The sequence below is a fragment of the Halichoerus grypus genome, chromosome 13 (genome assembly GCF_964656455.1).
Source record: "Halichoerus grypus chromosome 13, mHalGry1.hap1.1, whole genome shotgun sequence".
NCBI lineage: Eukaryota > Metazoa > Chordata > Mammalia > Carnivora > Phocidae > Halichoerus > Halichoerus grypus.
In genome coordinates, this window is record NC_135724.1 from 86,246,106 (window position 1) to 86,272,990 (window position 26,885).

General features: G+C 41.9%; 2 protein-coding genes across 2 annotated transcripts in view; one reads left to right on the forward strand and one right to left on the reverse strand.

Annotated features, from left to right (window-relative positions):
• The window catches only part of TMEM116 (transmembrane protein 116), an 85,038-nt gene extending 64,534 nt beyond the window's left edge, over positions 1-20,504 (forward strand). Inside the window, exon 11 of the mRNA XM_078060954.1 lies at positions 20,111-20,504. Coding sequence (XP_077917080.1) covers positions 20,111-20,335 — 225 coding nt within the window. The 3' untranslated portion in view covers positions 20,336-20,504. The remainder of the gene's footprint in view (positions 1-20,110) is intronic.
• Positions 8,135-10,615, reverse strand: LOC118525746 (disintegrin and metalloproteinase domain-containing protein 1a-like). Its single transcript, XM_036076616.2, has one exon. The coding sequence runs from the start codon at positions 10,613-10,615 to the stop codon at positions 8,135-8,137; it is 2,481 nt and encodes an 826-aa protein (XP_035932509.2).
• Positions 20,505-26,885: the final 6,381 nt, after the last annotated feature.

The following is a 26,885-nucleotide window of genomic DNA, read 5'->3' on the forward strand; positions in this document are numbered from 1 at the left end:
TATAAAGAACTCTCATTACTCAGCAATCCAATTAGAGAATAGGCAAAAGACGAAGAGACATTTCACTGAACAGGACATATGGATGGCAAATAAGCACATGAAAAGATGTTTAACATTAGTAGGCATTAGAGAGATGCAACTTAAGACCCCATGAGAGATCACTACAGACCTATTAGAACAGCTAAAATTTGAAAAATAGACAGTGTCAAATGTTGGTGAGGACGCAGAGAAACTAGATCTTTCATATATTGCTAATAGGAATATAAAATTGTATAACAGCTCTGGAAAACAGGCAGTTTCTTTAAAAAACTAAGCAAATGGTGTGACTTAGCAATTATGGTTCTAGATACTTATCCCAGAGAAATGAAAATGTATCTTCATAAAAACTGTACACAGATGATCAGAGCAGCTTTATTTGTAATAGCCCAAAACTGGAAACAACCAAAGTGTTGCTCAATAGGTGAAAGGTTAAACTGTGGTAAGTCCATATCATGTATTAGCAGCAAAAACGAATGAACCATTGATCCACAAAATTTAGCTGGATCTCAAGGGCATTATAGTAAGCAAAAAAAGCAATCTCAAAAGGTTACATACTGTACGATACCATTTTTATAACATTTTTGAAATGACAAAATTATAAAGGTGGAAAACAAATCAGTGTTTGCCAGGGGTTAGGGATAGTGGTGTGGGCTAGGAGTGGTGGTATGACTATATAAAGGGGTAGCATGAGTGAGAACTTTGTGATGACAGAATAGTCCTCTATCTTGATTATGGTGGTGGTTACAGAAATCTACACCTATTACAAAATGGCATAGAACTATTCACATTTTATCAATGTCAGTGTCCTGGTTGTGATATTCTTCTGTATCGAAGGGGAAAAGCTCAGTGAAAGGTATATATGACCTTTCTATGTTATCTTTGTGATTTCCTATGAATTATTTCAAAATAAGTTTAAAAAAAAAAAAACACAAGTGCCAAAGACATTTAAAAATCTATTAGAAGTATAAGGAACAGGGGCACCTGGGTGGCTCAGTCGGTTAAGCGTCTGCCTTCGGCTCAGGTCATGATCCCAGCGTCCTGGGATCAAGCCCCACGTCAGGCTCCCTGCTCGGCGGGGAGCCTGTTTCTCCCCCTCTCTCTGCCTGCTGCTCCCCCTGTTTGTGCTCTCTCTCTGTCAAATAAATGAATAAAATCTTTAAAAAAAAAGAAATATAAGGAACAGCTGATAAAAACATAATCTAAGAGGAAGTTTTAAATACAGTATATATCTTTCAGAATTTGCCAGTACAGTAAATAATAAAGAATGGTATATACACAAAATATAATAGAAACAACAAGCTTGATATTTTATGTACACATATATGATATTTGCTTCCTATAGAAAGTGCATATTCTTCTCTTATGCCCATTGAACAACTGTAAAAATCAGTGATGAAAAAAATCATGAATTTTGTAATAAACAATTGGTTAAGAGGACATTAGCAAGATGGCAGAATAGTAAGTCCTGGACCCTCATTCCCCTCAGAAACAAACATATACAGCAACATTTCATAGATTCCCTTTTTGAGAAATTCAGATACTAATTGAAAGTCTCCTGCACCCCAAGTGAACATGCATCCAGACTCTGATTGCTGATAGATCTTGCCAGGATCCCTACCCTTGTAATAGTGCTATATGATCAGAAAGAGACCTCTGCCCCCCAGCTCCCAGCTTCTTCCATGGGAGAGAAGGGGGGGTTGGTTTGCATTTCCAGCACCCAGATTTTCTGAGGGGGCTCTCCAGAGGACTAGATTTTGTCATGACAATATTGGAGCCCTGATGGGACTTGCACAGTCTAGCTTCCCTGGGGGAGAACAGAGATGGCAGTTTGGACTGGTAGACATCATAGTATCTTCCCCCTGCTCAGCACAGAGTGAGAAGATGAAAAATCCCAGCTTAGCTTCTCCTTGAGGAGGGAAAGAGTTAATCTGTATATCATATGCCCCAACTTTTCTAGGATTGCCCCAAAACTGGCATCAGTCTTGCTGGACTTAGAACCTTGATGATCTGATGCAGTATATCCACCTGTTGGAGAACAGAGATGGTGGTTTGGACTGTTGGATGCCATACCTCCTCCCTCTGGCTTAGCACAGAGTAAGGAGACAAAAACATAGCTTCCTGCTGCTCCCTGAAGGAGGTAAAGAGTTGGTAGAGATGCCCAGAATCTCTGGCTAGACTGATCAGTGGAGGTTTTCTCTATGAGGCCAGCCCATGATGACTGAGGTGCCCGCTTTGTTTAATACACAGACAACAACAAAAAGAGTCAAGGAGATGAAGAATCAGGCAGATAAGTTTCAAATAAATCTCCAGAAACAAACCCTAATGAAATGGAGGTATATATGATTCACCTAATAGAGAATTCAAAATAACCGTCATAAAGATGCTCACTGGGGTCAAAAGAATAACGCACGAACAAAGTGAGACTTTCAACACAGCAGTAAAAACAGGTGATGGATCCCTGGGTGGCTCAGTTGTTAAGCGTCTGCCTTCGGCTCAGGTCATGGTCCCAGGGTCCTAGGATTGAGTCCCGCATTGGGCTCCCTGCTCTGCGAGGAGCCCGCTTCTCCCTCTCCCACTCCCCCTGCTTGTGTTTCCTCTCTCGCTGTGTCTCTCTCTGTCAAATTAAAAACAACAACAACAACAACAAAACAACATGTGAAAAAATGCTCAACATCACTCAGCATCAGGGAAATACGAATCGAAACCACAATGAGATACCACCTCACATCAGTCAGAATGGCTAAAATTAACAACTCAGGAAACAACAGATGTTGGCGAGGATGCGGAGAAAGGGGAACCCTCTAACACTGTTGGTGGGAATGCAAACTGGTACAGGCACTCTTGGAGCTTCCTCAAAAAGTTAAACATACAGCTACCCTATGACCCAGCAATTGCACTATTACGTATTTATCCAAAGGATACAAACATAGTGATCTCAAGGGACACATGCACCCCAATGTTTATAAGCAGCGCTATCCACAATAGCCAAAATATGGAAGGAGCCCAGATGTCCATCAACTGATGAGTGAATAAAGAAGATGTGGTGTATATATATATACAATGGAATATTACTCAGCCACCAAAAAGAATGAAATCTTGCTATTTGCAACAACATGGATGGAACTAGAGGGTATTATGCTAAGCAAAATAAGTCAGAGAAAGACAAATATCATATGATCTCACTCATGTGGAATTTAAGAAACAAAACTGAAAGGGGCGCCTGGGTGGCTCAGTCGTTAAGCGTCTGCCTTCGGCTCAGGTCATGATCCCAGCGTCCTGGGATCGAGCCCCGCATCGGGCTCCCTGCTCAGCGGGAAGCCTGCTTCTCCCTCTCCCACTCCCCCTGCTTGTGTTCCCTCTCTCGCTGTGTCTCTCTCTGTCAAATAAATAAAATCTTAAAAAAAAAAAAGAAAGAAAACTGATGAACATAGGGGAAGGGAAGGAAAAATAAGGTAAGATTAAAAACGGAGTAAAAGCATAAGAAACTCTTAACAATAGGGAACAAACTGGATACCTGGGTGGCTCAGTTGATTAAGTGTCTGCCTTCAGCTCAGGTCATGATCTCAGGATCCGGGATGGAGCCCTGCATTGGGCTTCCTGCTCTGTAGGGAGTTTACTTCTCCCTCTCCCTCTGACCCTCCCAACCCCCGCTCGGCTCGTGCTCTCTCGATCTCTCTCTCTCTCAAATAAATAAAATCTTTTTAAACAAAACAATAGGGAACAAACTGAGTTGTTGGAGGGGAGGTGGGTGGGGGCACTGAGTAAAATGGGTGATGGGCATTAAGGAGGGCGCTTGATGGAATGAGCACTGGATGTTATATGCAAGTGATGAATCACTAAATTCTACCCCTGAAATTAATATTACACTATATGTTAACTAATTTGAATTTAAATAAAATCTAAAATAAAAATAAAAGCTTCCACAGCAAAGGAAGCCATCAACAAAATGAAAAGGCAACTACTGAATGGAAGAAAATATTTGCAAATCGTGTATTTAATAAGGGGTTAATATCCAAAATATATAAAGAACTCCTACAACTAAATAGCAATAAAACAAACCAATTAAAAAATGGGCAGAGCATCTGAATAGACATTTTTGCAAAGAAGACATACCAGATGGTGAACAGGTCTATGAAAAGGAACTCAGTATCACTAATCATCAGGGAAATGCAAATCAAAGCTACAATGAGCTATCACCCTACACCTGTTAGAATGGTTATTATCAAAAACAGACGAAATAACCAGTGTTGGCTAGGATGTGGACAAAAGGGAACCCTTGTGCACTGTTGGTGGAAATGTAAATTGATGCAGCCATTATGAAAAAACACTATGGAGGTTCCTCAAAAAATTAAAAATAGAACTATGATATGATTTAGTAATTCCACTACTGGCTCTCCAAAGGAAACAAAAACACGAAATTGAAAAGATATCTGCACCTCCATATTCATGCAGCATTATTTACAATAGCCAAGACATGGAAGCAACCTAGGTGTTTATCATTGGATGAATGGATAAAGAAAAAAATATATATATTATACATAATATATATATACACTATTATTAAGCAATAAAAAAGAAGGAAATCTTGCCATTTATAACAACATGAATGGACCTTGAGAGAATTCTGATAAGTAAAATAAGTCACTAGAGAAAGACCAATACCATATGATCTCAATTGTATGTGGAATTTAAAATAAGCAAAATATAGACACAGAGAACAAATAAGTTGCCAGAGGCAGGGGATGAGAGGGTTGGTGAAATGGGTGTAGGTGGCCAAGAAGTACAGACTTTCAGTTAGAATAAATAAGTCCTGGGGATATAATATACAGCATGATGACTAATTAATACTGTACTATGTATTTGAAAATTGCTAAGATGGTTTAAAAGTTCTCATCGTAAGAAAAAAAAATTATAACTGTGGTGATGGATGTTAACTAGACTTACTGTGGTAACCATTTCACAATATTTGCAAATACGAATCATTATGTTGTGCACCTGAAACTAACGTAATGTTATATATTAATTATATTTCAATAAAAATAAGCTTAAAAATGAAGTTTGAGGGGCTCCTGGGTGGCTCAGTCATTAAGCGTCTGCGTTCGGCTCAGTTCATGGTCCCAGGGTCCTGGGATCGAGCCCCGCATCGGGCTCCCTGCTCGGTGGGAATCCTGCTTCTCCCTCTCCCACTCCCCCTGCTTGTGTTCCCTCTCTCGCTGTGTCTCTCTCTGTCAAATAAATAAATAAAATCTTTTAAAAAAATGAAGTTTGAACATACAAAAAGCTAAATTTTTATCAAACTAATTTCATACTTTGTCTTTATTGTGGGCATAATTACATTCACGTGAGGTTATTATGACGTGATCTGGGTTTTCTGTAAATTATTTTTAAAATAATTTCTTTCCCTTCTCACTGGGCCCCAGAGAATGTGGTGGAGTCTGACTCCAGGCAACAAGGATATTCTTACAAGCAGTCCTATAGGAACAAGAGAGGATGTTGGGTAAGGTCTGAGGAGAGAAATGGCCTATCTAACTCTACCAACAGGGCAAAACCCCTGGACTCCAGGAGCATTAATACATATCTGCAGCAATCCAAATTTTTCTTTTTCCACATTGTAATTTCCCTTTGCTCCAAAATATGGATAAAAATGTAGAGCCTGGACGTGGCTGTGCTTTGAGGAATTAAGGGAAGGGCCTGGGTCTCTGCTGGCCTGAGGCAGCACAGAGAGGACAATAGCTGCGCAGGAAAGACAGGTAAAAGCAGTAAGTCACCATCAGAGGTTTTAGGGGAGCAGGTGGCTGGTGACTGCTGACACAAATGATTGGAACAGGCAAACATTCATCAGAATCCCCCAAATGTAATGGGGAGAGGAATCAGATGAAACGGTATACTTCCTAGAGGCAGTCACACACAATGCAGAACTGTTGTCACCCAAACTTCACAAGAAACTGACCTTTCAACGGGGAGATTTCACAACCCAAGTTACATCTAACTGCTTTCTCCTGCCCACATTAAAACTGGCCTCCTCCCCTACCATAGTCTACCCTAATGTGGTTCAGTCTTCATTTCCTGGAATTCAAGATTTTATAAACGTTTTATTATTTACTTGACGATTTATAAATATTTAGCAATCAGGGCCCCTGGATGGCAGAGTTGGCTAAGCATCTGACTCTTGGTTTCAGCTTAGGTCGTGATCTCAGGGTCCTGGGATAGAGCCCCCCTGTCGGGCTCCAAGTTCAGCAGAGTCTGCTTAGGATTCTCTCTCCTTCCCTCTCTTCTCCCCCAAAATGAATAAATTTTAAAAATGTTTAATATTAATACTGCATCTGAGTAAGATTTTGGTTGTGTTAAGGAGTAGCAAGAGGCATTCTGCCAAGGGAATGAATCTGGACCTGTATTTTAAGGTTAGCTCCAGTTAATTACATGGTAGACATTTGTTAATCATTTACAATATGCTGACTCCAAGTACTGAATAGGATGACAACCTGCTATTCCATGATGTCAAGATGTAATAGGAGAAAAGACATTTTTGGGGCACCTGGGTGGCTCAGTCGTTAAGCATCTGCCTTCGGCTCAGGTCATGATCCCAGGGTCCTGGGATCAAGTCCCACATCGGGCTCCCTGCGCGGCGGGAAGCCTGCTTCTCCCTCTCCCACTCCCTCTGCTTGTGTTCCCTCTCTCGCTCTCTCTCTCTGTGTCAAATAAATAAATAAATAAAAATCTTAAAAAAAAAAAAAAGACATTTTTGTCGATAATAATTACACGATTTGAGAACTCAGAATAGAGGTCAACTAGGGACATATTGAGTGCCTTCCCCATCACTTTTTACCACAGGAAGAGGCCCATGAGGGAGTGGAGAATGGAGATTGAGTCATACCTGAGGAGTGATGCAGGTTCCACCACTGACCAGTTCTGGAGCAAATTTTCTTTGCTTCCTCATGAACAAGATGGAGGTTTCATGGGGAAGTTGGGAGGATTAAGATGAGAAAGTGAATGCAAAGTATTTTACACAGTTCCTACCACAGAATGAATAACATTAATATTATACTTGCTTTGTGCTTCTTCACAGAGAAGTATCTATCACCTCTAAGCTCCGTTACCTGTAATTGGAGAGATTCCTTTTGATGTCAGTCAACAAGTTATTAATTTCAATAAATTAAAAAAATAGAAAAACTGTGGTAGGTTGGGATCTGTATACTGTTATAAAATAAGCACAAATACAGTCTTCTGAGTCTAGGTGATGTTCATCAGACATGAGACATTTGGAGGTCTGACATTCATCCCATGAAGATTAGTGAAGAGTAAAGGCTATGAAATCTGCTCTAGAAGAAAAAGAAACCTTTTGGGTGAAAGGGAGAATGGCTCTACGAAGTTCTTGGAAATACTGGGAAGTAATAAATTGGATATACATACATCATGTTAAACATCTGCCAGGTTTGAAAAGGTACATGAATTTAACACTTGCCCCTTGACCTTGGGACAATCAGGGTCTTCTGGCTTCCCAGGTATAGTACATCCCACAGAGTCCCAGAACAAAATGGACTCAATAACTATGCCAAGTGCAATCTGAAGAGATATATAATCTGAATAGGGTTTTATTTATTTTTGTATTTAAACACTCATTTCATGAATGTACATTTATAAGGCAAATTAAAATGATCACATAAACAACTGTCCTCATAATAGGTAGTGGTTACTTGCAAAGTGAAAGTAATAAATGCAAGTAAATGTGGTAGCATATGTCAAACAACTTAGATGAAAGATAGCATGTACTAAAGAAGTTACTGGTGAATGGAAAAATCGGCCCAAGACAAAGACACTGGTGTCTACAGATGCATGTGAAGAGTTCAAATGAAATGTGGAAAAGAAAAAGTAAAATATTTAATATATTAAATAAATAAAACCTTAATTACTAAAATGAATAATAAAAATAGATGAATCCCTCCTCTACATTAGTATATTTTCATAGACTGCATGTTTCTATTCAGAGCCAGTGGAGCCATCAATTCCCGCTTCACCCTTACTTCCCTGAACCTCTCATTCCCACTCAGTGCTTGAGATGTTTGATATATTTAGCTTCTTCCTGCTACCACTTCTCTTATGGCTCTGATTCTTCCTCTTCTTCCTCTTCTTCCTCTTCTTCCTCTTCTTCCTCCTCTTCCTCTTCTTCCTCTTCCTCTTCTTCTGGCGGAGCCTCTTCCGCTGCCTCTTTTGGGGGCTTTACTGCAGCCTCTTCTGGACCCTTTTCTGTGGGCTCTGGAGAAGCTTCTATTGAACGTTTACATATGATGATAACACAAACAATTACGATTATTAATATTAGGGAAAAAAGTATTAAAAATAATATGATCATATAGTCTAAATAACCATCTTCATGTTTGGCAACATTGATAGTGTTTTCAGTCTCCCGTTGTACAACAGGAGAGCCACTGTCCACGCTACCCCCAGTTCCTACAGTTTTGCAGTCAGGTGGGGCATAGCCAGCCTCACAATGGCAGTGCTTTAAATTGTTGCAAACTCCTCTGCCATTACACATCCCTTCTGTATCACAATCATAGTTGAGCACATAATGATTGATGCAGGAGTTATTCATACAGATTTTTTCTGGGGCACAAAGTGTGCCAATTTGCACATAACCATCATCAGGGATATCAGTATCATTATAGGCATCCATGCTCCAGCACCAGTCATCCTTATGAGGGACCTGGATCATTGTTTCCATGGGTTTGATCGATGGTACATTTTTAACATTTGTACATATAATTTTCCCACAATATATATTTTCACCTGTACACTTAACATATTCCTGGTTACCTGAAGTGGGAAGGCCACAGTTTCCAAACCGATCCCCTTTAGTGTTCATGTGAATGTAACAGTCGTCTGGGGCAGACCTTGCAGGGTATCCAAAAACACTTACACATTGAAAATCAGGGGTCTTGCACACACCCTGAAGGCAATAGTGAACTCTTTGACAAGATGTACCATCTTGCTTGTATGTGTTGGTGGGGCATCTGTCAGAGGTACCATCACAATATTCTGGGAGGTCACACTCTCCAGAAGAAGGACGACACATGGATCCCTTTACTGAATATTGACACGTGTCATTACAGCAGGGCCCAGGACTACACTTTGCTTTTTCCTTCAGCCTACATGTTAGGTCACAGCATGGGTTGTTCCCACAGTCAGGTCCACAGTCACACTCCTCATTGTCGTCTAACACGCCATTCCCACACGTGGCTTGCCTACGCAGGCGACCTCTGGGCCGAGGCTTGTTAAATAGGCAGGCCCCTTTGTGTTCCCGGAGGAACTGATAGAAGTGGTCAGAGCTGCAGTTGCTGAAGCCACTCTCTTTAGTGATATTTTCATGCATGAGGCAAAAGCGTTTATCTTTACAAATGCAGGCCGAGTGGTCGTGCTGAATACCCAAGTTGTGCCCAAGCTCATGGACCATGAGCGCTGCAAACAGGAGGACATCTTCATGATGGAAGGCTTCAACAGCTGCTGCAAAGCCTCTTGAACAGGCACCATTGAGAAATGCGTGTCCCACATCCTCTTCAGGATGATGTCCCACGATCATGTGGGCAACATCGTGCTTCACACGATGGAAGAGCTTCTCCTGTCTCCAGCTGTTGAAATTCCTGAGTGTAACTCGCAAGTCCGCTGGGACTTCTATGAGGTCCCCCTCGGTCCAAATCTCCATTCCAGCCAGCACCACCTCGGTGTTTATTTCCCGACTGAAGATGTTGGCCAGAGCAGTGATGTCCATTACTCTCTGGACTGTCTCATTGACGTTACTGCCCCACAGTTGGAACCGCTGGTTGTTGACCACGACAAACATCTCCACGTACTTGGTGTGTGACCAAAAGGAGGACAGTGCCTGTAGACTGCGAGGCTTCCTGCTCCCTTGTTGCCGGCCGGTGGACACCACTTGGCTGCCTTCAGAGGTGACACTACAGGAGACTCGAGCTTGGTGTGCCATGGTGTACAACACGTGTTCAAACCGTTTTGAAGTGTCCATGGGCTCAATGCCATAGGGTTTCCCCTCCTTAATCAGGATGCCCCTGAGGCCTGAACAGGTGTTGAGGGAAACAAAAGAACCTGGGACTCCTTCTATGTAGCCTTCATAGTGACAGTCATGCGAGATGAAAGGCGTTTCTTGCCTCAGGACCCCATTGTGGTAGCTGAAGACTGGGAAGTTATTCACAAAATAGTCTCTCTTCACCTTCAGGTGAATCACCTGTTTCTGGCCCTGCATTAATAGCATATAGGATGCCTTTTCCCCTGGGTCTTCCCTTCCCTTGACTGTCAGACCCTTGGGGATGACTGTTTCATAAGAAGAGTAATATACAGATCCAGGGTCACAGTACATGCTTGACAGGAAAATCAGTACCAACACTAGCATGATCCCCAACCTGACACACGAAGGTCCTGGCACTACTAGTGCCCGCCTCGAGCCCTTCATTTGGGGAGCCCAAGTCTGAAGCACTCTGCCAGCCTCATAGGTAACCACTTGGTATTTCTGTAGAGAAGACAAGGAGGAGGCAAAGTGTCTCAAAGGAGCTGCCACTGACGTGGCCATTGTGAATCGGTTGATGGTGTGTGGCCTCTGTCCATCAGCAGCAGCTCTCCCTGACACAGAGACCCTCAGGCATTAGCTCCAGATCTATGCTGGCTGCATAAAGGGTGGCAGCTGCCTAGCTGTGAGAGGCATAGCCTCTGGCTGTGTCCTTTCCAGTCTTTCTGATCTGTTATCCTTCAGATAGCGTCCTTTCTATGTGACTTCCTTCCACAGCATCAGCTTCAGTGCTCCTTGGCTAAGGGCCTTTTGGCATGATGGACTGATGTAATCATGAAGGACTGCAAACGCTAAAATGCAAGACCCTACCTTGAGAGTGGAAACAAGACCTCCATGCCTTCTCAACTGTGCCACACAGAATGCCCCACCCCCACCCCTCCTGTCGTCCGTTGCTTGGCTAACTCCAAGTGTTCCAGACCAGGGGCTTAGACATCTTCGGAGGGCACACTCTGTTGCTCACTTCCCCTCCTTTGAAACTCCTGCTCTGTAGCAATGGACATCATAACTCAGATTGTTCTTTATCCCTGGATGGCATTATAGTGATATGCACATCTCACAGGCCAGTCTGTTAGGTAAGGCAAATGGCCACAAGATAGACCCTGTGCCACAAAATAGACCCAAGTGGGCTGGTGACTCATGGGGCAAGGGTCAATACCCCTGTTTTAACATCATCAAAGTTCGTTTTCCCAAGTTCTGTTGATAACACTGTCCAAACGTGTAGGGGGATGCCTAATAGAGCGGCCTCCTCTTAGGCGTGAGGATCATGGGCACGTTGGTGGGTGAGTCCAGGCCCACACCCTTCTCAGGATGGCCCTGACATACTGGTATGCTAAGATTATGCCTGTTGTAAACTAGGTATCCTAGAAGTCTCTCCTGTGTTAGAATACGGCCTCCATGTGTTCAGTGACCACTTCTGTCTGTTCATCTTTATACCCTCAGGTCTAGAAGAGTGCTTGTCCAAGAGTAGATGAACAAGAATTATTTATCAAGTGAATAAAGGACTCCCAGGTTATGAGTCCTGTGATGTCTCATCTGTTGTGTGTTGTTTGTACTTGCTTGATGCCTGCCCTGAATGGCTAAAAATGTCTTCAGGAAAACCCATAACCATGCTGACCAATGGCACATTTGTGATCTCAATATGTACCTCTTCTTACATTTAACCTTTAGCCAGCAGTTCACTCTCGTGATTTCTTCTGGCCCCAACTTTGGCTGAGAAAAATAGAAGCAATCCAAAGAGTAATTCCACATGTAGGTGCCAGGTGAGGCCATGTGTATCTAGATTTTCCTCCTACTATAGTGGATAAGTTGTCCATGCTCCGATCTAAGGCCAGTCTCTCTGCTTGTATGCGGAGTCTCCTTCCCTTTCAATTTCTCGTGGACTTTGTTTGCTTTTCCAGTTGTCCCTTCTCCCTTTTCCATCTTAAACATCTGTTTGTCCATTAGATCCAGTCTCATTATATGCTGTAATATCTCACCTTTATGAAGCCGTCCTTCTCAGCCCGTATCACTCTCCAGTCACATCCAGTTTCCCTTCTCTGTTTCATAATGAAACCCTTTGAAAGAGTGTATAAACATTCTTGTTCCAGTTTGCATCACTACTTTTTTCTTTTCTGAAATGTTTAACTTTGAATCACAGCACAAACACATTACATGCATAAAACAGAAATTTATTTTACACTGAATTATTAAAAAGAGAGAAGCTGAGCCAGGCACAAAAGGACAAATATTTTGATTTCATTTATTTTTAAAATTTTTTATTTACATGCAGTTTAACATATGGTGTATTACTACTTTCAGAGGTAGAATTTAGGGATTCATCAGTTGCATATAACACCCAGTGCTCATCCCATCAAGCAGCTTCCTTAGTGGCCATCACCCAGTTACCCCATCCCCCCACCTACCTCCGCTCCAGCAACCGCCAGTTTGATTCCTATGGTTAAGTCTCTTATGGTTTGTCTCCCTCTCTGTTTCCATCTTATTTTATTTTTCCCTCCCTTCCCCTGTATTTATCTGTTTTGTTTCTTCGATTCCACATATGAGTGAAATCATACGATATTTGTCTTTCTTTGTCTTCTTTCACTTAGCATAATACCCTCTAGTTCTATCCAAGTCATTGCAAATGGCAGGATTTCATTCTTTCTGATGGCTGAGTAATATTCCATTCTATATATATATAGATAGATATGTAGATATCTATCTGTCTATCTATATATATCCCATCTTCTTTATCCATTCATCTGTTGATAGACATCTGGGCTCTTTCCATAGTTTCCATACTTTGGTTATTGTGGACATCGGTGCTATAAACATTGGCGTGCATGTGCCCCTTGAGATCACTAGGTTTGTATCCTTTGGATAAATACCTAGTAGTGCAATTGCTGGGTCATAGGATAGCTCTATGTTTAACTTTCTGAGGAAGCTCCATACTGTTTTCCAGAGTGCCCGTACCAGTTTGCATTCCCACCAACAGTGTTAGAGCGTTCCCCTTTCTCCGCATCCTTGCCAACATCTGTTGTTCCTGAGTTGTTAATTTTAGCCATTCTGACTGGTGTGACGTGGTATCTCATTGTGGTTTTGATTTGTATTTCCCTGATGCTGAGTGATGTTGAGCCATTTTTTCACATATCTGTTAGCCATTTGTATGTCTTCTTTGGAGAAATATCTATTCATGTCTTCTGCCCATTTCTTGACTAGATTTTTTGTCTTTTGGGTGTTTGAGAAGTTCTTTATAGATTTTGGATACTAGCCCTTTATCTGATATGTCATTTGTAAATATCTTCTCCCATTCTGTAGGTTGCCTTTTACTTTTGACGACCATTTCCTTTGCTGTGCAAAACTTTTTATCTTGATGAAGTCCCGGTAGTTCATTTTGGCTTTTGTTTCCCTTGCCTTTGAAGGTGTGTCGAGCAAGAAGTTGCTGCAGCCGAGGTCGGAGAGGTTGCTGCCTGTGTTCTCCTCTAGGATTTTGATGGATTCCTGTCTCACATTTAGGTCTTTCATCCATTTTGAGTTTATTTTTGTGTATGGTTTAAGAAAGAGGCCTGATTTCATTCTTCTGCAATGTGGCTGTCCAGTGTGAGTTCTATATCAATAAAGCTATTGTTGAAAGTCAATAAATGTTGAACCACCCTTGCAGTCCAGGAGTAAATCCCACTTGGTCATGGTGAATAATCCTTTTAATGTACTCTTAGATCCTATTAGCTAGGATCTTGGAGAGAATTGTTGCATCCCTGTTTGTCAGGGATATTGCTCTGTAATTCTCCTTTTTGGTGGGGTCTTTGGCTTTGGGATCAAAGTAATACTGGCCTCATAGAATGAGTTTGGAAGTTTTCCTTCCATTTCAGTTTTTTGAAACAGCTTCAGAAGAACAGGAATTAATTCTTCTTTAAATGTTTGGTAGAATTCCGCTGGGAGGCCATCTGGCCCTGGCTCTTGTGTGTTGGGAGGTTTTTGATTACTGCTTCAATTTATTTGCTGGTTATGGGTCTGTTCAGGTTTTCTATTTCTTTTTGTTTCCGTTTTGGTAGTTGATAAGTTTCTAGGAATGCATCCATTTCTTCCAGATTGCCTAATTTGTTGTCATACAATTGCTCATAATATTCTCTTGTAATTGTTTGTATTTCTTCAGTTGTTGGTTGTGATTTCTCCTCTTTCATTCATGATTTTATTTATTTGGGTCCTTTCTCTTTTCTTTTTGATAAGTTTGGCTGGGGGTTTATTGATCTTATTAATTCTTTCAGAGAACCAGCTCCTACTTTCCTTGTCATCTGTTCTACTGTTCTTGTTTTTTTGTTTTTTTAATTTCTGTATCATTGATTTCTGCTCTAATCCTTATTATTGCTCTTCTCCTGCTGGATTTAGGCTTTATTTGCTGTTCTTTTCCCAGCTCCTTTAGGTGTAAGGTGAGGTTGTGTATTTGAGACTTTTCTTGTTTCTTGAGAAAGGCTTGTATTGGTATATACTTCGCTCTTAGGACTGCCTTTGGTGCATCCCAGAGGTTCTGAACTGTTGTGTTTTCGTTCTCATTTGTTTCCATGTATTTTTTTTTAAATAGTTCTTTAATTTCCTGGTTGACCCATTCATTCTTTAGTAGGATGCTCTTTAACCTCCATGTATTTGTGTTCCTTCCAACTTTCCTCTTGTGATTACTTAATGCAAGTTTTAAAGCATTGTGGTCTGAAAACATGCATGGTATGATCTCAGTCTTTTTGTACCAGTTGAGACCTGATTTGTGACCCACTGTGTGATCTATTCTGGAGAATGTTCCGTGTGCACTTGAGAAGAATGTGTATTCTGTTACTTTAGGATGAAATGCACTGAATATGGCTGTGAAGGCCATCTGGTGCAGTGTGTCATTCAAAGCCCTTGTTTCTTTGTTGATCTGCTTAGATATCTGTGCATTGCTGTGAGTAGGGTGTTAAAGTCCCCTATGATTATTGTGCTATTATCAATGTGTGTTTCTTTAATTTTGTTATTAATTGGTTTATATAGCATATTCAAATATTAATTCGCCATATGGTATCACTGATTTCTCAAAGTCTCCCTTCATCATCCAGTAGCTGTTTTTCTCTCTCTTTCTCAGCTTCCTTGTTTTCCATCGTTTTGTCTTACCTGTCACTGACTCTTCTGCCTCATTTATCCAAGCTGTTAGAGCCTCCATTTTTGACTGCATCTCAGGAATAGCATTTTTAATTTTCACTTGATTAGATTTTGGCTCTTTTATTTCTACAGTAATGGATTCTCTAGTGTCTTCTAAGCTTTTTTTCAAGCATAGTTTTTATAATTGTTTTGAATTCTAGTTGTGACATCTTACTTATATCCATATTGATTAAATCCCTGCCAGTGAGTAGTACTTCCTCCTGTTCTTTCTTTTGGGGTGAGTTTCTCCATCTCATCATCATGTCCAGAAAAGAACAGAAGAAAGAGAGAAAAGACAAAAATAACAACACCAGAAAAATACAAACAAAGCTCACCAGAAGTAAACAGAAACAAAGAAAAATAAGAAGAAGTCAAACAAGAAGTAAAACAGAACAAAACAATAAACTAGATCCTGAGTGTATTTTGGTTTGTTTGTTAAAAGAAACTAGATCTCAAAAATAGGAAAAAAAGAAAAACTTATGCGAATATATATATATATATATATATTGTGTGTGTGTGTGTATATCTCAATGTGTACATATAGATCTCAAAATAGGAAAGAATCAAAAGCTTTTATATATAAATATATATAATACGTATATATATTTATATATAAATGTATATATAACATATATAAATATAAAATATATACTATAATAATATATGTAATATATATAATAACAAAAATACAATAAAATACAATGGAAGGAAACAAAAATAAAGTATACATTAAAAATTTTAATAAGAGGGGTACCTGGGTGGCTCAGTTGGTTAAGCGACTGCCTTCAGCTCAGGTCATGATCCTCGAGTCCTGGGATGGAGTCCTGCATCGGGCTCGCTGATCGGCAGGGAGTCTGCTTCTCCCTCTGACCCTCCCCCCTCTCATGTGCTCTCTCTCTCTCTCTCATTCTATGTCTCTCAAATAAATAAAATCTTTTTAAAAATTTTTAATAAAAACAAAAAAAGAATTAAAAAAATAAAATACCTGAAAAAAATAAAACTGAAAGACTAAAGAATAATGATTTAAAAAAAAAAAACCGTGAATGCTATATACTGTTTTTCCCAAAAGCTGAAGTTTTGCAGTTCCCTATGATTGGTAAACTTGGTGCTAGCGAGTTGTTCCAGCTGGTCTTCTGGGGGAAGGGTCTGTTTGGTGATTCTCAGGTGTCCTTGCTTGGTGGAATTGCACTCCTGTTACCAGGGGGCAGGGCTCAGTGCAAGCAGCTCCAGATTGTACTTTGTTGCGTACTGTTTTGTTCTCTGAAGGCTTTCAGCACCGATGGGGTGGGGGGTATGGAAATGGCGGTGCCCCGATCTCTAGCCCCCCACCCCCCTCTCTTCAGGGAGCCCTCACAGAAATGCAGTGAATCACTCTCGTCTCCCTGGTTTCCGACCAACCTCTTTGTTCACACGGCCTGTGACCGAGCATTTTTATCTCAGGCACCCCACCCAGTTTTGAGTCTCCAAACTTTACCGACTCCTGTGGTGCAGACCCATGCCATTCCCTCCGGGGGAGGGAGAGGGGGTCTCACTGTGCTTCTGCCTTTTGCTGGCCCCTGCCCAGAGAGCGGTCATGCGAGCATGCAGCAATTCAGTTTATGGCAGCACGGAGCAGAAAGCTGGCTCCTAGGCTTGCTATTTTCAGCCCACTTCCCGGCAGTGATGCCTGGAAACTCTGCCACACTCCGACACCCCCCCCGTTCTTCTTGTGACCCTGGGGATCCTGGGGCCACGCTATCCGCTATCCGACGTGGGAGTCCACCCCACTTCTTCGCCACCTGAGCATCTTTAAGCCAGGGACGTCCCCCACTGCAGCAGAACTCTAAAGATTCCGATTGTGTGCTCCCCTGCTTATAATACTTTGAGGTAGCCTCCTTTAGCAAGCGCCCTCCCCTCTGCCCTGTCTACCTATATATTGCCCTGGATTCACGTCTCCACACCTCCTACCTTCCAAAAAGTGGTCACTTTTCTATTTGTAGAATTGCAGCAATTCTTTTCTCAGATGTCCGATTGATTTTGCAGGTGTTCAGAATGATTTGATAATTATCTAGCTGAATTCCAGGGACCAGATGAAATTAGGGTCCCCTACTCCTCTGCCATCTTAACTCCTCCTCTGTGATTTCATTTAGGTGAGGTTCCTCCAAAAGTCAAGTTCATTGAGAGAGAAAAAGTAGAATAGAGTTGACCAGGAGCTGGGGAAAAGAGTAACGGGGAGTTATTATTGTCTAATGGGTACAGAGTTTCAGTTTGGGATGATGACAAGTTCTGGAAATGGATGGTGGTGAAGGCAGCACAAGAGTGCGAAGGTACTTAATGCCACTAAACCGTACACTTAAAAAAATGGGTAAGATGGTTAATTTTATGTGATGTATATTTTACTGAGGCATGGCAACCGCTGTGTAAGTACAACCCCAATGAAGTAATCAACAGTTTTAGCTCCATAGAAGTCACCCATGTGCCATTGCCAATCACAAATCCTCCTGCTTCAGAGATAGTCATGATCCTGTCTCCTATGAGAACTACTTTCTCACTTTTTAAAAAAATCATTTTGCTTCCTAAATATGCATCCCGGTGTAATTGTGTGATTTTATTTTACTTGTCTTTTAATAACACCTTTGTTGAGATACAACTCACAGGCCATGATATTCTTTGTTTAAAGAGTCCAGTTCATGGGCGCCTGGGTGGCTCAGTCGGTTAAGCATCTGCCTTCGGCTCAGGTCATGATCCCAGGGTCCTGGGATGGAGCCCCGAGCCGGCTCTCTCTGCTCAGCGGAGAGCCTGCTTCTCCCTCTCCCTGCTGTTCCCCCTGCTTGTACTCTCTCTGTGTCAAATAAATAAATAAGATCTTTAAAAAAATAGAGTCCAGTTCAGTGGTTTATAGTATGTTGAGAAAATTATACAGGCATCACCGCAGTTGATTTTAGAACATCTTCCTCACCCTCTAAAGGAAACTCTCCTATTCATTAGCAGTCCCTCTTCATTCCCCCCCCCCCCCGCCCTCCCCTGAGCCCCTGGCCATCACTAGTGTACTTTCTAGCTCTAGGACTTTGTCCGTTCTGGGTATTTCATAGCAATGGACTCCTACAAGTTGTCGTCTTCTGTGACTTACTTCACCTCGCGTGTTTCCAAGGATGAGCCATGTTGTAGCATGTGTCAGAACTTCATTTCCTTTGGGCCAAATAATGGATTCTTTTTGAATGAAGGAATATACCATGTTTTATTTTTTTAACCCATCAGTGGATGACCATTTTGGTTGTTTCCACTTTTTGGCTATCGTGAATAATACTGCCATGGACATTGGAGTACAAGTTTTTGCTTGGACATATGTTTTCCTTTCCCTTGGGTAGGTGCTTGCGAGTGGAATTGCTCAGTCATGTGTTAACTCTATGTTTAGCCTTTCGAGGAACTGCCCAACTGTTCTCTAGAGCAGCTACGTAATTTTACATTCCCGCCGGGGTGAACGAGGGTTCCAGTTGCTCCATATCCTCACTGACATTCGATACTGCCTGTCTTTTCGATTTTAGCCATCCCAGTGGATGTAAAAGGGTATCTCATTGTAGTTTTGATGTGCACTTCTCTGATAATTCATGATATTGCACATCCTTTCATATTCTTATTGATCTTTTATTTCGTCTTTGGAGAAATGTCTATTCACGTCCTGTGCCCTTTTAAAATTGGACATCTTTTTCTGGCTGAGTTCTAAGAGTGCTTAATGTTTTCTGGGTACTAGTCCCCATCAGATATATGATCCACTAATATTTTCTCTCATAATGTTGTGCCACTGTCACCACTCTCCTTGACTCTTTTTGCCTGTGTTATAACTGTTTTTATGGAGGAGGGCATTTCTGGAGGACCTTATTTTAACATTTTGGGAGTGCTTCCCATTTTACCTCTTAACTTCCTATGAATCCATACAAACGCAGTGTGGCCTCTTTTGTTCCACGTGGTATTTAAGTTTACACTTACTCTGTTTGCGTGCCGCCATAGTTCATTCCCTGCCACATTGTTCTACACTTGTCTTTCTCTGTGTGGATCAGTCACAACATTCATTGTATTATCTGTGAACACAGGGTTCTTTTCTTTTGGAATACTATGAAGAGTGCTTCTTATGACCATTATTGTCCAGTAACATGACGCAAATAAGCAGAAATTTCTGCTAAGTTATAGGGTACTTGAGAAAATAAAATTTAACTAGAAAATTAAAAGTGTTATTTCAAAGTGGCATGCCACTTTACGTTTCTGAAGCGGTTTAGAGAGCTTCTACTGTTCCACAGCAATGCTTGGCATTTTCAGTTTCGTATAGCCAATCTTGTGGGTGTGTAGCAACATCTCTTTGTGGCTATATAATCTGTATTTCTCTGAATCCCGATGACACTGAACACCCTCACAGATGTTTGTTTGGCTCATCCTTTACATTTTGACTCCAGTAGAATAAGCTTTCATTCCCACCCATCCACCCAAACTGCTCTGCTCCAGGATACCAGTGAATAACTCTCCGTTGTCAAATCAAATGATCAACACTCGGTCCTCACCTTGGACCTACTGGCAACACTTAAAAGATGATCGGAATGTTCTGACTTACTTTTGAAAATAATCACTCTGCTCACTGGGTGGAAAATAGGCTATTGGGAGAGCCAGAGTGGAAGCAGAGAGACCAACCAGTTAGAGACTTCTGCGGTTGGAGAAGAGAAGAGGGAGTTGATGATGGCTTGCAGTGCGCTGGAGAGTGGGGATCGGGGGCGGTGGTGAGAAGAGGTCACATTCTGGATATATGTTTAAGGTAGGGCCAAGAGAATTTGCAGATGGACTGGCTTTGTAGTGTAAGGCTCTTCTAGAAACGCTTTCTTTCTTTGTTTTCAGGACAATGCTCTCTCCTGGTGGTACCCCTACATACCAGCCACTCCTTCTCCCACTTCTTTCCTGAGTCCTCATCTTATCAACACCTATACATGGAACGCCCTGGAGCTAAGTCCTCACCCAGTCCTCGTATCTGGTCCTTTCTCTAGCTGCTGGCTCTGCTCCCTGGGCAGTGGCAGCCGGTCCCATGGCTTGGATATCATCTCCAGACTGGCAACTCTCAAATAGACATCTGTGGCTGACTTCTCTCCTGAATTCCAGGCTCAGTCTTCTTGCTGCCTAGCTGGCATGCCCACGTGGGGGTTTAATAGGCATCTCAAGCTAAACACGTCCAACGCCTGCTCTTTCCACACTCATCTGCACCTCAGTGAATGGCAACTCTGTTCTTGCAGTTGCTCAGGGCAGGGCTACTGGAATCCTCCTTTGCCGCCTTCCTCTTACACGCTACATCTGCTCTGTCAGCAAATCCTTTGAGCTCTACCTCACAATATACCCAGATTCTAGCCTCTTCTCACCGCTACCACTTCAACCACCCTCCTAAAAGCTTCCAACATCTCCCACTTGGCACATCACAAGGTCTCTAAGGATTCTCTGCTTATGCAATGGCCCATCGCCCTACCCCTGCCTGTTCTTGGATCATGTGGCAGATGGAGTGATCCTTCAGGACTTCTCAACTCTGGTCACTCCTTTGCTAAAACCCTTCCGTGCTTCCCATCTCCACTGAAATAGAGACATAATTCCTGAGGCACCTGGGTGGCTCAGTTGGTTAAGCGACTGCCTTCGGCTCAGGTCGTGATCCTGGAGTCCTGGGATCGAGTCCCACATAGGGCTCCCTGCTCAGCAGGGAGTCTGCTTCTCCCTCTGACCCTCTCCCCTCTCATGTGCTCTCTCTCTCTCTCATTCTCTCTCTTTCAAATAAATAAATAAAATCTTAAAAAAGAAAAAAGAAACATAATTCCTTACCGATCCTTACCAAGTCTTCATGTGACCTGTCTCCACCCACAGCCCTCAGCTGCCACTCCACAATGCCCACTCTGTCCAGATAATGGTGACCTCCTTGCTGATCTTCAAACATGCCAAGCATGCTCCCATCTCCGGACTCTTCCACTTAGCCTTCCCTCTCCCTGATTTCCTCTTCCCCTTCTCTGACCCCTGGCTCTAAATAGCACTCCACCCTAACCTCACTCTTGTTCCCCTTGCACTGCTTCATTCTGTTCCATCGCACATATTACAACCAGGCACATCATGTAGTTATCTTTTTGTTTGTGTCAGGTTTGTAATTTTTTTTTTTTCCTTTTCATGGGATCATAGACTTTGTCTTATTTTCTACCACGTCCCTAGTACTAGTACAACAGTTCATACATAAGTGGTGGAATGAATGAATGAATGAATGAACGAACGAATGAGGAGAGGTGGAATGTGTCAGTTTCACTGTCAAATTAGGCTTCTGTAAAAAGCACCAGGGCTGGACAGCATGCTTCCAATGTGCAAGTTGGCCTGTCCTGAGCCATTTGCACATTAAGGACTGAGGATACAGTCAGAAGAGAGAGAAAGCTAGAATCCTTGACTTAGGATCCAAGCAGCAGGATTGCCTTTATTGCCACCATGGTCTTGAAAGGGGCTCTAAGGAGTTACCCGTAACTGGGCCCAAGGTAGTGATTGCCACATCAACCAAATCTTACTCCTCCTCACATCCAGAGATTTTCAATTTATTAGGGGAAGTAGAATGTGTTTGCAAATGACCATATATATGATAGGTCAGAATGCCATAGGTATAAAGGAAGTTCAGTATTGTGACTCGGTAGCAGTAGATCTTACCATTGCTGAACAACATACAATTCATACAATCGTAGATCCATCGACACAGTTGAGTTTAGATCTTCTCAGTGTTGATCTGAGCACCCGCTGTATGCCAAGAAGTGCACTCAATACCGGCACACACGTTACCTAACTTAATCTCTCAACCATTCCGTGAGAGGCGTCCTTTGTGTGGCCATCTTACTGAAGCAGAAACCTAGGCCTGAGGAAGTAAAGGTCGATGTCTAAGACCAGTCAGCCAGAAAGTGACACCTGGGATTTAGGGACAGGGAAGATGAAAGCCCCTCAACCCGAAGAAAGGTGACTCTCTTCTTTTTAAAAAGGTTATTTGTTTACTCTCAGAAAATCCTTTCTGGCTGGATTTGTTAGGCTAGGAGAACACAAGACTCCAAGCTTACACAGCTCTCATGCTCTTAGCAGCCAAGGAGAAGAGCTCTCACGGTGCTTAGGAAAGGTAGCCTACTGTTTTCTCTGATGCTTGAGTTGTTTTGTAAAACACCACTAGATGTTGACATGGGTCATAAAAGCAGCTAACATGACAATAAAGATGATTAAAGATTGTGTCTGTTTTGGAAAAAAATCATGAATAAAAGAAACAGTTTCTTTTTTTTAGGTGCATTGTTACATAAAATGTAAATACTGCAATAGAGACTCTGAATAGTTGGGGGATCTGATGTACTGGTATCATTTTGTTGCAACAGTTTTATAAAGAGATTCCCACCTGTAAGCTTTCCTTAAACCATAACACATCAGTTACCTCAATGTTGGGGTCTGTTCTCATTTTTACGAAGCATAGAACTAATTGGTAGCCTTTGCTTTATTTGGCATCTTTATTTACATTTCTGTATTTTTCTGATGACCTAACTTAACTGTGAAACCATAAAGGAAGGTTTTGGGTTTATAAGGGGTCAGTGGATGGCATGAGGGAGAGTCTTCTCTCCTGTCCTCTGGCACTGACACTGTGCCTTTTTTATTTCTGTTTTTCATTAGGGGAAATTGTCTGCACTCACACTCAGCTCATGATTATTAGGTGACTGAAAATGCATTACTAGGAGAAAGGTTGCAGCTTTGGAGCTCACTCCTTTTGTGTCTTGCAAGGCTTTCTTTCCATTTCTCTACTAACACATGAGTAGCTCCAGAATTTGAGATTCTGAGATCATGTTGCGTGAGTAAACACATTTCTCACTCTCAAAGTACTAATTGGAGATTTCACTCAAGGACAAGGATGGATGGATACTCCCTTGTTCTGTAGAAAACAATCACTTGATGGTCTGTTTCAGACTGACTGCCCTATAGGTTCTCTCCATGAGTATCCTCAAAGAGAACCCATGTTTCCTTTAAAAAGGTAGAGAAAGGGCTCCTGGGTGGCTCAGATGGTTGAGCGTCTGCCTTCGGCTCAGGTCATGATCCCAGAGTCCTGGGATCAAGTCCCACATCGGGCTCCCTGCTCCTTGGGAGCCTGCTTCTCCCTCTGCCTCTCTCTCTCTCTCTGTCTCTCATGAATAAACAAACAAAAAAAAAAAGTAGAGAAAGGTATGCTGGAGCAGTTTCAAGAGCCTTCCTAGAGCTGTGAAGGTTGAACCAAGTAAGGATAGGGAAGAGTAAGGTCATATGGTGAGATCAAAAACCCAGAGTGGGAAGTGGCCATGGCATGTAGTGAGGACACAGGTCCTTCCTGTCAGACAAACTGATATGAGGAATGAGGACATGCTTGTTTTCAAAAGTCATAGGAGACAATGGCTGGAAGCGGACCGGAGAACCTAGTGGTCAGAGTCCTTTAATGCCACACCAAGTTTACATCTTCTGCTCTAGTTAATGAGAGAGCAGTGGATGTTCCTGAACTCCAGACTGTGGTGACAAGATCAGTGTCTGGAGAACCTTGGGAAGGTCATTAGAGAGCCCGGTTAGGTAGTTTCCAGCAGTAAAATGGGCATTGGTTTGCAAACACTTGTTCAGTCATGATTCCACCTCTGATGTTTCCTTTGTAAATATTTAGAAAATTGTTTTCTAACTCTGAGAAGAGTCACCATGGCTTTATCCTTCACAAATGAATCCAGTACCTTCATTATCCTCATATATTTCATTACAGCATGACCTGCTTAGGTAAGACTGCCATGATTTTATTAAATAACAAAGGTGGTATTGGACCTTTCTTCCCCCCTATTCTTCCCTGGTCCAAAAAGTTTCACAGCTTAATGTCCAGAAGCAAGGGGAATATTGATTTTAAAGGGTCAGCATTTTGCAAACGTTCTTGGAGGAAGTCTGCTCTTGGTTTTGAGAAAACATTTCAGTGAGCATGTTTGCCCAAAGGAAACACCAAAATTCTGTTCTGAAGTTAAGTTTGTAAACACTGGAAGTTTTTATTTTAATTTTTAATACAGTGTCAAGAAATTTTGCAGACTAGTGCAAAACTTTAGTTAGTGCAGAATTGCATCCCTGCAAGGTTGATAATGTCACCTGTGTTTAACGTAAATCTTTTATTTTTCCTTCAACTGAGCCCAAGGGGAGGTTGGTGTCTGGCTCCAAGTTTTGAGGATATTCCCAAAGTACTCCTGCATGGACAAGGAAAGATGACAGGTTGGGGACATCCAAGGAAAGAGAGGACCTATCCAAGTCTCCCAAGGAGGGGCATGACCTCTGGACTCCAGGAACATTAATACTGGCCACTCCAAAATGCTTTCTTTTCCACATTGTAGTTTCCCTTTGTTCCCTCTAAGTCTGGATAAAAGTCTAGAGCCTGGACTTGGCTGTGCTTTGGGCAAGTAAGGAAAGGGCCTGGGTCTCCACCAGCCTTAGGAAGCACAGAGAGGACAATAGCCACCCCGGGAAGCAGGGTAAAAGATGGCAAGGAGTCATTGTCAGAATCTCTTGGGGTTGCAACTGGCTGGGTCATGAGTGACTACCCACACAGATCATTGGAACATGTAAACAAGCACACCTCAGAATCCCCCAAACATAACGAGGGGAAGGAATCAGGTGAAAGAGTGTTGTTTTGTAGAAGCAATCACACGAATTCAGTACGCTGAACCTCGAACCCAACTTACCCTACCTCCCTCTTTTGCCCACATTAAAATTGGTCCCCTCCCTTCCATAGCTTATGCTAAAGAACTCAACCAATTCCTGGGACTTGGGGTTTCCACACATTTTAAAATTTACCTGACAGTTTATAAGTACGTCCAATTTTCTATCACTTTTTCAGAGGAAGTTCAGTCAAATAGCCTGTCCTGACCTTTGTTTACTGCCTTCAACTTTGTCTTGGAATCATAAGGACAACACCTAAAAATTAAAAATAAGTCTATTCAACTTCCAACTTGCATATTTGCTAAATTTTTATAAATTTTGTTGTCAAATATTGTGAAGTATTTTTTCTTTGTTTTAAAGATTATATTTACTTATTTGAGAGAGAGAGCGAGCATGAGTGTGGGGAGGTGTGGGGGAGGGGAAGAGGGAGAGGGAGAAGCAGACTCCCCACTGAGCAGGGAGTCTGACATGGGGCTCTATCTCAGGACCCCGAGATCATGACCTGAGCCAAAGGCAGACGCTTAACCGACTCAGCCACCCAGGCACCCCTGTTGTGAAGTTTTAAATAGGTTTTATTTTTAAAACCTATTTATTGGTTGATTCCCAATTATCTATCTGACTTTTGGTCTTTAAAGAATGCCATTAAATTAGCTAAGCATAATTACCCCCTACCTAAATTATGATTCCCCTATACTTGAGAAGCTAGTAAAACTATGTGATGCTTTTTAGCTTTTAGCATAATCACCATCACATGTGCAGTTAGGAAGGTCACCCCTCCTGTTCTCCACTGAAGTGCTTCTCAGCAGAAATCCTCCACATCATTTTCAAAAGTCTCTAATCACAAGTCTACATGTGGAGGCCTTCACTTACCCAGTTTTACCTTTATTGTCACAGCTCTCGGCTGACTACCATCTAATTGTTTTCACCATGCATCCTGACCTTCTGGCATAAAACACTTTGAGATTTGGTTACCAGTAAATCTCATGACCTGGAATCTTACATAACTGAAGTCCTGAGTTTGGATTTTGCCCTGAAGTTTAGTTTTGTTCCAGCGAAAGTAATTAATATAAGCTTCTTAAAGGCAGAAGTCAGGTCTTACTGTTCTTTTTTTCTGTTCTCTTCTGCGCATGTAGGTCAGGCAGTTAGGAGAGGGACTCAACAAATATACCATCAGGGACTGATGCTCAGGAACTTCCTGAGACTCAGAACACTCGACCTGTAACAACACTGCACCTGAGCAAGGTTTTCGCAAGTGACATCCATAGAAGTTACCTTCCTATTTTAAGGTTGGCTCTGGTTAAGTCCTTCACTTGGTCAACATTTACTGAGCACCCACAATGAGCTGGGACCTCAGAGCTGAATAAGATAAACCTGCCATTCCATGATGTCAGGATGTAATAGGGGCAAAGGCACTTTCATCGGTAATGACTACACTGTGTGTCAGGTTCATGATAGCAGTAAGGCATCCATCTGTAGGGCTTTTGTTTCATTAGAGTCACTGAGGAAGAAGCCATTATTTGGGCACTTAAAGGACATATTGATTATCTTTCTGGTCACTTTTTTTTACTGAAGGAAGGGCTCATGAGGCAGTGGGGAATGTAGATTCAGTCATACCTTGGGCAGGACAAAGATTACTAGCTCTAGAGCAGAACTCTTTGGGGTCTGTTTCCTCATGTAGAAGATGGAAGGTCTCATAGGATGGATGGGAGAATAAAATTAAGACAACGAATGTAAAGTGTTTAGCGCAGCGTCTTATTCCAAATGGGTCATGCTATTATATAGGTACTTGTGCTGTCTTTATAATTAACTACCCTCCAAAGCTCTGGTCCTTTGGACAGTCCCTCAACAGTATATTAACTTAATAAAGAATTGAGAGTTAAATAAAATCAACTAAGAAGAAAATAGAAGAAAGTAAAATGAGCACTAGTCCACATCTTGG

Excerpts from the sequence above, each read along its gene's own strand:
- LOC118525746 (XM_036076616.2), bottom strand. The coding sequence starts at position 10,615 with ATGGCCACGTCAGTGGCAGCTCCTTTGAGACACTTTGCCTCCTCCTTG.